The 10,448-nt window shown below is 39.0% G+C and overlaps 1 protein-coding gene and 1 long non-coding RNA gene across 3 annotated transcripts; one reads left to right on the forward strand and one right to left on the reverse strand.

Annotated features, from left to right (window-relative positions):
- Positions 1-1,745: 1,745 nt before the first annotated feature.
- On the reverse strand, positions 1,746-10,407 carry rs1a (retinoschisin 1a). 2 transcript variants are annotated; one of them, XM_010731847.3, is made up of 7 exons: positions 10,295-10,407; positions 7,731-8,006; positions 7,343-7,365; positions 6,962-7,088; positions 3,873-4,014; positions 3,227-3,422; positions 1,746-2,992 (listed from the first exon to the last, which is right to left on the reverse strand). In XM_010731847.3, the coding sequence occupies exons 2-7, from the start codon at positions 7,783-7,785 to the stop codon at positions 2,840-2,842; spliced, it is 696 nt and encodes a 231-aa protein (XP_010730149.2). In that variant the 5' UTR covers positions 7,786-8,006; positions 10,295-10,407; the 3' UTR covers positions 1,746-2,839. The 2 variants fall into 2 exon arrangements, with proteins under 2 accessions (XP_010730149.2, XP_027137340.1); XM_027281539.1 differs by having other exon boundaries at positions 7,731-7,813; positions 10,295-10,365.
- Positions 9,010-9,960, forward strand: LOC113746332 (uncharacterized). Its single transcript, XR_003462758.1, has 2 exons — positions 9,010-9,228; positions 9,390-9,960. It is a non-coding gene; the product is annotated as an uncharacterized LOC113746332 (long non-coding RNA).
- Positions 10,408-10,448: the final 41 nt, after the last annotated feature.

The following is a 10,448-nucleotide window of genomic DNA, read 5'->3' on the forward strand; positions in this document are numbered from 1 at the left end:
CTGAGAAACAATCATTAACGCTCATATTCACACCTATGGGCAAATTTAGAGTCATTAATTAACCTGCAAATTCTACACAGAAAGGCCCCAGCCGGGGTTTTAAAACAGGAAAAGTGATCACTGCACCAGCGTCCCAGCTTTTATGTAACTAAATAAAAAAAAAGATGTATTTGTGATTAGTTTTTAAAGTTTTACATCTTCAGTAGGAACAAACAGGCTGGGAGTTTAGTGCTTGAGAGAAAGACTAAACCCACGTTCAGACTAATTTGAACAAGCCCAGCCAACCTTTAAAAACATTCATCTCTTATTCCAACCACACTTCTGGTATCGATTGTATTTCAAGTCATACTGCTACCTGAAACAACACACAGACGCAGCCCTTAGCCTTGTCTTAATGCAGGACTGTTTCAGGCCTGCTAACAAAATGGTGGATTTGTCCTTTCATGAGATTTGTTGACGCTACGACAGATTTGAAATAACACCAGACTTATTCTTTAATGTGTGTGTTGACATCTTTCTGTGTGCATTTTAAAAGCCTGTGTTCTCAAAGTTTTTGTATATGCCTTTTGTAAATCTGAATTTGTTTTTCCTACTTTATTTGCATTATTTTTATTTTTTAATATCAACAGTCATGATCAGGGATGATTTTACCTAACTAGGTTATTCATAAAAGCATTTACTTATTGTCTACTGACCTGTGGAGGATTTAAAAAACAAACAAACAGAGTTGTATAGAATAAAACACTATTTGTGGCCTAGGCAAAATATACAGCATCCTTCCAGTCTTACATTTATCCGTTGCTCCTTCTTCTTCTTCTGTAGATTTAAAGCTTAAAGTGAAGGTGAAAAGCTTTTATATCACAGGAGCAGGGAATGAAGGAAAGAAGGATGGATGTGTTTGTGCAAAATTCAACACATCTGAGGATTAAAGAGAGAGAGATTGGTTATGGAGAGTTTCATGTTTTGTGTCTCATCTGTCGAAAGGATGAAAGTGCACAAGCAAAAAAAAAAAAACAACAACAACAAATGAACCAATTGACTACATGGCTGATTGAAAGCAATAACATTCAGAAAGAGACTCAGACTGATGTAGAGTGTACTGTCTAAATAAGTGGCTAGTTAAATTGGAGCCAAATATAGCAGAGAGAAGGAGACTGTGATTAAAGCAAGTGTCCGCATATAATATCAAGGCGTCGCTCTGCAATACATTTTTTATTTTTTATTTGTCCTTGAACATGACCCAGGATGGATAAAACTGCCCCGTGTTGTGTATTACGGAAAATCCTGATTGCTAATGATTGTAAATGACCGCTGAAGTTTGTCTATTATTATCATAAATGGGACAGAGTGATGACAACGCCTTCCTTGCCAGTGACCCGAAGCCTTATATTAGCTTACTGACTTCAGATGGAAATGGAGGCTTCAACCCCCAGTAAGTCACATAAACTGAGAAATGAGAGGAGACGAATTTTGTTCACAAATATGAATATGTTTCCTAAAACATCTTTTTTTTTTCATTAAACTGTTTCCCACTTCTTACAGGGTGTAAATAGGAATAATAGAGTGTATCTATACTGACCATTCTACTTTAAAAATGATAGGGTCTCATAATAAAAGCCAACTGTACATTTTTGAACGGCTCATATGTTTGTTTTTGTAGCAGAGACCCAACATGACAACAGACACGATACAAGTATTCATTTATTGAATCGAGGAAATAGTTTAAAGATACAATAAAGAATACATTTTTTAGAGTAAATAAAACTCTGCTCTGTGTTCTCAAAGCACCATGGGAAATTTTATTGATATCGGGAGTTAACCACAATACAAAACCACATCTGAATATTATTTTCCATCATTCCATCGATCTTTGTAGCAAGAGTGAGATCACGCACATATTTAAACACAAGTCGGGCATTAATCCACATTTTTCTTCAACAAATCCTCATGATAAGACCAAGTTAGTCCTTTTCTTAACACTTTCTGGCTGACTGTGAGTCCTAAAATCACTGATTCATAATCAGGATGACCTTTGATTTTAAACTTGGGTTACAATTTTCAGATTAAATTTTTTTAAATCATTTTATATCAACTGGGTATTGTAGTTTTCAGTAAACATTACATATATTACTCTTTTCATGGTAATAAAGGAACATGTCACTAGTGTGGCTCAAAAATAAAGGAATAAGATCCATCAGGTAATACTAACACATGCTGGTAAGATTGTTGGTTTTTGCTTTTAATGAGATTTGCTGCCAAAAAAAAATGTAGAAACCTCCGGCCTCATTTAAAGGCAATAAGGAGACATTGACTGAGAGGTGCAGAGCTGTAAATTCCCTGTTAACCTGTCTAAATATCAGGAGAAGTAGATGTAATTTATACACATGAAGAGAGACAGAAAGACGAGTGCTTGTCTCAGACCAGTGGATACAACCTCCATAGCAACACTGTTTCTCCCTCTCGATATCTAATTATTGCTTTGAATTTATGCCATTTCATTGCAAATGAAACAATCTATTGAGAACTCACCAAATTAAAAGCCCCCAGTGTGAGACACGGGTTTAACAGAGACAATGGAGAGTGGAGTGAATGAAAGCTCATCGAGCACATCAAACAAATCTTTTAATGAAATCGCATAAGTCAAACAGTTTTGTTTGTGTTCTTGACAAAAGGGTTTCAAACAGAATGTTTTTGTCTCAGCTTGTGGTTTTTTTTTATGTAGCTGAAGGAGGCCAAATCTGCAGATAAAATAAAAAGGACCACACACTCTGACGACGGGGGCGATTTAGGTGTAGATGAATTTTTGGGACAAGGCCTCGGGGATGGTGGGAGGAGAGGTTCACACACATTTGTTCATGCAGAGCAGCAGCTCCATGCGCACGGCAATGCGTGTGTGCCATCCGAGTGGGAGGATGCGGATGTAACGCGCCACAATGGGCGGTCGCAGCAGGTTCTGCACAGACGAGGAGCGGTCAGCGTTTCCATAAAACACCTGAGGAGAGAGGAGGGCAGGACGGAGTTTAGACTGACACAAATATACTTTTTTGTATAAAGACCAGTGTGTAGGAGTTATGGGAATCTAACAGTGTAGTTGCTGATTGTAACCGCCTCACCTCACCTTTCAGATCCCATCCCATTTAGATTCATCACATTTTCATCAAAATAAGACCAGATTTTTGTGTTTGTCACATATATTCTACAGTGATTTTATTTTGTTTTGACTGACCCTGTTGTTTCCAGTCTGGTCTTTGTAATAGATCCAGTTGAGTTTCTCGTTTGTGCGGTACTGAACGCTGTACTTGGTGATCCACTCGTCAGCGTCACAGCGGCCCTGAGTGAGGATGCCTGACACAACCATCACCTCCTTCAGGTCAACCTGCAGCCACTGACTGTTGTCCTGGAATTTAGACAGCCAGGCACACCTGTAGGAGGAACACGAACACTGGATATAATGCAGCAGTAGAAAATATTTAGGATTGCGCTTCAGTTCCCAGCAAAACAGAAGTGAACTGCTCATATCAGCTCCTGAGAGACAGCAGTTTTATTAAGCATATATATTCATGCAGTGCTTGTCTTATTTATATTTTGATGTTTTAAAGCAAGAACATATTGCATGTCAACCTTACCAAATGCACCGTACGTAAGAGATGGGTGACATTTTCTAGTACTGTCCCTCACAGATGGCAGATGGCCAGACATTTGTTTATTACGGTCTTTTAGCTGAGACAGTACAGTCAACCGTGTCTGGCGAAAGCAACATTTTGTGAGCTAAAAGTAAAATAAATCTTGAAGCTTGAAAAATACATAAATCTGTACAGCTCTGCAAATGTTTTGTTTACTGTCTAGGCGTCTAAGTGTTGGTCTGTACCTACCCGAAGCCCTGGCTGTTAAGCCGGGCCCTGCTTGGGAGCCATGAGGAGAACCAGCCGGTGTACTGATCTTGATTGGAGCAGGTAATCTGGTCTGGACTCACTGATCCGGCCTCGAAGCCCAGAGGCTTGTGGTACGGACACTCTGCAGAGACAAAATTATAACAAAGGTTTTAATAGTGTGAATGCTTCAAGCATGAAGTCTATTATTCCTATAACATATGTTTTGGGTCGACTTTGATTCCTGCATGCTTTCAGCCACAGAAACCATTTGAATGTCAAATTGTTTAGAACTTTAAGGACTCTTATACTTTTTACAGTATTAAACTTTTTTCAATTTATTTTGTAATGTAAGTAAATGGGTAAAATGCACATGACCCCAAGGTTGGTCCACTCTACTTCTACTGCTACTGCTATATCACCACCATGACAGTTTGTATCACTGTGTTCAATTAAACACTAATGGAGCAGTCCCATTTAAAACCCTCAGCTAACTTTGATTGGATTTGATTAATTACACCTGCAGCACTTTCTAATTGTCAACTCACTATTAGGATATTTTTTAACTCTGGCTATGATTCCTGTGTTGAGTTCTGCAGCTCAGTGGCAGACTCAAACTCAAACCTGAGATCGCTCACACAGAAACACATCGTTGATTGGATTATTGATTATACCCGTAGCAGTGTCTAACGATCAGGACCTCTCACTCTTTTTCACTATTAATCCTTTCAGTTCTACCAAGACGGTGAGTAGTTGAGTGGCTTTCCTCAAGAAAATAATGTCAAACTGTCTGAACAAGGGGTAGAACATGTGCCCCATGTACAAAAGGTTTCGTCCTTGCTGCAGTGACATGGGTTTGACTCCAACCTGAGGTCTTTTGCTACATGTCATATCCTATCTCTCCCTGCTTTTCTGTTAAACAAGTGCAAAAGCCCTATGACATCTACCACTGTGTTTAGTGGTGGCAATTTATTGCGTTGCCATGTATTTGTGTTATTTTCAGGCTATTCATTTCTACAACTCCAGCAGTGGTTTCAAAATGATTTTAGCTGTCCGCATGTCAGCGTTGCATTTTCTAGTTCCAGTTAATATCAGTGTATTTCACTTTAAAGACCTCCTGGCTACACAGATTTCAAGGTCACCACCCCCGATAGATTAGAACACAAACATGTCTGCCAGGAGCTAAGCAGTAAAACACCGAAACATGACCATAAAATGATCATCACTAAGCCTATGGGTGCTTAATTCTCCATCTCTCTATCCTTTCCTCTTTCTCCATTCTCACCCCTGCTGACTCTCATCCTCACACCCTCCTGCTCCCAAAGCCCCTGTGGTTAGCAGCCCCAGTGTGACCCATATCCCATCCTAAAAGCCTGGAGTTTAATTCTCCACAGTGAGAGATCAGCGATGTCCATTAGGGCGGCAGGCGGACAGATGGTCGTGTTCGACTCCCAACAGCTTTAGCTGCGTGTTGCTCCCATGTTTTGATCTGTCAATCTGCCCTCCCACTTTCCGACTAAAATCACACGAGAGCCTCTGTTGAATTAGTAAAGATACATGCTAAAAATATGAATGAGAGAGATGAAAGATTTTTTTTTCAGATTAAAACATCAGCTGTGGATACGTGGAGGAGAAACCTGCTGCGCTTTTGTTTACTACTGGCTTAAGCCTATCTGGCACAGGGTCACATCCAGTCTAATCCCAGTATTACAACGCATACAGCAGCAGCAGCAGAGTCTGTGTGAGTCAGAAGATAAGTGTTTACATAACAGCAATGCGAGTGACTCTGTAGTCCTCCCTAATGTATTTTACAACTAGAATAAAACATATTCAGATGGCTGTTTAAAAAAAAACAAGAGGTGAGACACGAGGAACTGAGGTAGAATAAAGTCTGAGGCTGAGCAGGCAAGTCTGTCTCACTCATCATTTATCATCACCAGGTCCATGTCGGGGTAATTACTGGTTTCTGTGATTGTGTGATTGGCACAGTCTATTAAGAGCTCCGTAATCTGAGCATCATGTTCTCAGATAATGATTATCTGCTGAACTTCTTTCTCCTTTCCGTCACCGGTTGCCATGTGATTTGTGGCTCAGTTGAAACACACTAATTCACTGAGGAAAACCCTTTCACTGTACATCAACTGTCTCTTCTCTTCAAGCCTGACAAGATTCAAATCTGATCTTTCTATCTCAGGCTCGATGAGGCTGAGTTTGTTTTGTCTTGATTTGTTTTGATGAAGATATGATAGATATGAAGACATACTATTAATGGACTTTCTAATGAGCCAAAAATGAACTTTCATTTTCAAACAGCAGTTTTTTTGGCTCACATCTGAATCCATGAGCAGGTCCAGGGGTAATACTGTGAGCAAAAATGCATCCATTTATTATCAGCCTGTGTTGTGTGTTTCGATGCAGATTCTGATCCAGATGCAGATTCACATTTTCTGTTACTGAAATTTAGAGGATTATGCAGCCTTGGTGGAGTTATTTCTGTTTCTTATCATGCCTCCATCTGCATCATCTCCTCTGAGGATGTCCAGTGGAGCATGTCCACCCTGTGGCGTCAAATCTGGAGGCTAATGCACTCATGCATGTACATGTACATATAGAGATTCTTCTCTCCCTCTCTCACACACACACAGAGTAAAACTCTCCATCCATCAGCACTGTGGAGCAAAAGATTTCTCAATTTGATTCATCAGTTGACACAAATTTAACAAGAAAAGAAGAAAAGAAAAGAAAAATGCTGTGTGGTTTCATCGTATTAACTGTGGAGATTTGCAGCTTTTCTTTGTCTTATTTTATGTCTTAAGTTAATTGCATGAGTTTATTTGGATTTCATTAACAAAACAATTAACCCATTAATTGAGAAGATATTCAGCAGATTAAATGATCATTAAGTGTAATCATTAGTTGCAGATCTACGGCATTGTAGTCTCTTTATTAAGTACTATTATCAGTTTGTCCAATCAACAAAAGTCACTTAATTAGTGGGTCAAAAAAACATATTTAAGTAAATGGAAACCATTTGTTTCGGACAAATGAACAGGTGTATTTTTTTAACAAAGTCACGTGTTACTGGCTCTTACCTGGCATGCAGTCCACTCCTCGCACCATAGAAGAGCTGGTCCGAATGGAGGAAAACTCAGTCGGGGATTCGGCTCCTTCACAATCACATTTGCAGGACCTGCTGGTCCATGCCTCAGTCACTCCCACCTCATATAAACACACACAAACAACATTTAATAGATGCAAATCCAAAATAGTGTCATTAGAAATAACAAAATTATAAATATTATCTCATCACAGCAGATTTCCAGTGTTTTTTCCCAAGGAAATCATTTTATATTGATCAATGTCATGTGGAGAGAGATAGCTAAACTCCAAAATGAGATCTCTCTGGTGTGGATAAGTCTGAACTGCATTTAAAAAAAAATAATCTCTGACATTTTACTGAGGTGTCTTCATACCTCTTGAGCATGAATGATGAACACTGTTCAGCCAGATGGACAGAGACAAAACAATTGCCAGCCAGCCGACGAAGCATAGAGGAGGGGAGGAAAAAAAGACTGTTAGGACACAGAAGAAACCCATTGTAGCAAACAAAATCTGTGCATCAATCTGCCAATTTAACCGGATTAAGAATAGGTAAATAAACACAATGCAGACACAAAATAAATTTTAAGTATTACCAAGGAAATATCCTGTATTTCTCTTATTCTCAGTAAGGAATCTGTTTGTCCTTTGAGATCAGAGTTTCATAGGTTTTCCTGAACATGTTGCCCAGTTTAACTCCAAAGATTTACACACTTTCTAAAACACACTGATGACCAGGATGTAAAAAAACAGAAATCATACCGTTAGCTCCCAGAAGAAGCAGGGCCAGCAGGAAACGCTGCATGTTGAGAGCCATCTTCCAACAAGATGACACCGACTGTAGACTGAACAACCAAGGCAGCAGTGATAGAGAGGCTGGATTACAATAATCCAAAGGACACTAATGGCCTTACCTAATGCTGTCCTTATCTGACAAAGCCCCTCCTACAGCTTTTCACCCACCACCATCAACAACAACGACCACCAGCACTCATTCTGAGAATCACTGCACAGTGACAGAGGTCAAGTCAAAAAATCCTGCAGAAAAAAAAACAAAAGGCAATCAGTCATGTGACAGATTTGGGTTAACTGCATGAGCAAGAGAGAAGAGGCTGGAGGGTGGTGATGGCTTATGCTGAGCTTTGTGATCCATATAATTGACCAGAAGGTCTACTTTTGGGTGAATTTATGGCTTTCCTCATATGTTTGCTGAATATGTTTTGCTGGTTTCATTATCATATTAACCTTGATTTTATAATAAAAGTCTGTATAGGAATTTAGAAACACTGAATACAGTTCATGTATTGTAATCCTAAAAATCAATCCACTATTATTGATATACTAAAGAAGTGAATTATTGGATTACATTTTTTAAAATCTCTTCCACACTAAAGTACATCTATAAATCCTCATGACTGGAACTTGCTAAATATTTTGTAAAAAGGAAGCAAAATAAAGCCCAAAAATCTTAAAGCATAAATCCTCAATTTTGCTTCTCTATGAGTTTATTTAGTGAAAAGACTTGTAATAAGTGACTCAAATCATAATTTCTTTGTAAAATGCAGTCATGATAAATGCTCTACATCTTCTATCTCAAGATATGAGTAGATGCCAAAAATCAATGTAATGTACAATGTGCATTTTCCGCAGTGAGATTAAGATTAATGTTCCCTCTACACATGATGTAATAATAAACAAGAGATCATAGTGAGTTTGTCTTTAAGACAGATTTTGAATTTTGTCTATTTCTTTTGAACCACTGCAGATTTTCAAGCATGTAGGAGAACGTCTCATATAAACATACTCAAATCATTTAATAAAGAATAACAGACATTACAATTTTATTTTTTAGAAGTAATGCAGATCATGGAAAATGTGGCTAGACAGTTATGTTCCTGTTTATATTTGACTTTTCTCTCGACTGTAAATACTAAAAGACTAAAGCCGGCTGAACTCACGCTGAAGGTTTCAAAGCCTGGTGGGTGAAAGTAATTAAGCCTAATTAAGCAAAGCTGTCTTCAATTTGTATTCATCAAAACATCACTTTCACTCCTCACGCACTCTTTCAAACCCTGCTCTCGCTCCTGGCTGCCTCCAGAAAAAAGCTGCTGTAAATTTCATCAGTTTATTTGTTTTTTTTTTTACTCTGAACTGATACAGCAAAATGAAAGCTCCTGCCAGAGCAACACACAGGATTCCTTCGCAAACAAAGAAGAGGATTCGAGCTCACTCCACATTCATCTATAGAGTTCATAAAGAGGTGAGAAACACAGCAAAAAGCTGTAGCTTTGTGAGGACACATGGTGTTGACTTCAATGTTTCAGTGAGTCTTTTCCATTGGCCTGTGCAGTCACAGTGCTTTGGATTAACACCGTGCAAAGAGTCTTCTGGTCTTAAATCAACTTGTAATCTCTCCTACAGGTCAATCCGGCTGGGATGAGGAGTCTTGATCTTATGGCCAGTCGGCTCAGCTTTCCCAAACCAGTCCTGCTCAGACTGGTGAGCTTAGAGGCATCCCGGCTCTCAAAAACCAATAGGCTAAAGGTCGTCACCCTGCAGGAGATCAATGCTGCTGTCACGCTTGTACAACGGAGGATTGGTACAAGAACTGGTGCTGCGTGAAGAGTTGGACTTAAGATATACAAGAATTTTATGTTTTATTAATAAAGAGTTTATTCATTTTTAATCTGTTGCCTTTTATGCAAGGATTGCATGGTGAAGTATTGACTCCTAGCAGTAATTTAGATCTGAGTGTGAATGTTTTAAACTAATGTCAAGGTAGACACAAGTTTCTAATAACATATTGGAATGTTATCTGGTTTCATTAGATTTGGTGCACTTGCAGTGAGGTAATATTACCCATATTGGCTAACATGCTCCTGTAGGACACTTGTTCTCTAGCTGCTAGCTCACTTCCTGATCAAATCCAATAAAGTGTGCTCTGCAGTCAAAACATGCAACTGCCTTAAAATTAAAATGTTTGCTGCTCACATCTATTCCACTTTCTGTTTAGCCCTGTAATTTTGTAAATGAAATTCATAATTAGGATGCTTAATTACTTTTCCCACACGTGTGTGTGTGTGTGTCTGGTCACCTTCTAGTAGCTATTAAAATACTTTTTTGATGCCAGAAAACACATTTGGGGTTAGGGCCTGAGGGTGGTGCCAGAGTGAAGGTAATTAAAAGTCATCATCTGAGGATCACAATCATCCACAACAATTTTCACTTTTTGCATTTGTTGAAGAGCTTTTTGTGAGGCAAAAAAAAAAAAAGTTAAATACATGTGGCACCGAAGGACGAGTAAGCTGAGTAATGGAGGAAATTACCTGTGAAATACTGCAGACGTATTTAAAGTACTGAGCAGGTGGAGGAGGAGGTCCTCCCTGCTGTGTTGTGTTTTCAGTCCACCTGGTGATGCCTCCTCCTCCTCCTGCAGCAGCAGCTCCTCTGCAAACACTATTATTACCTTTGACACTCCAA

This window comes from Larimichthys crocea, chromosome VIII, assembly GCF_000972845.2.
Source record: "Larimichthys crocea isolate SSNF chromosome VIII, L_crocea_2.0, whole genome shotgun sequence".
In the NCBI taxonomy this organism is placed as follows: domain Eukaryota; kingdom Metazoa; phylum Chordata; class Actinopteri; family Sciaenidae; genus Larimichthys; species Larimichthys crocea.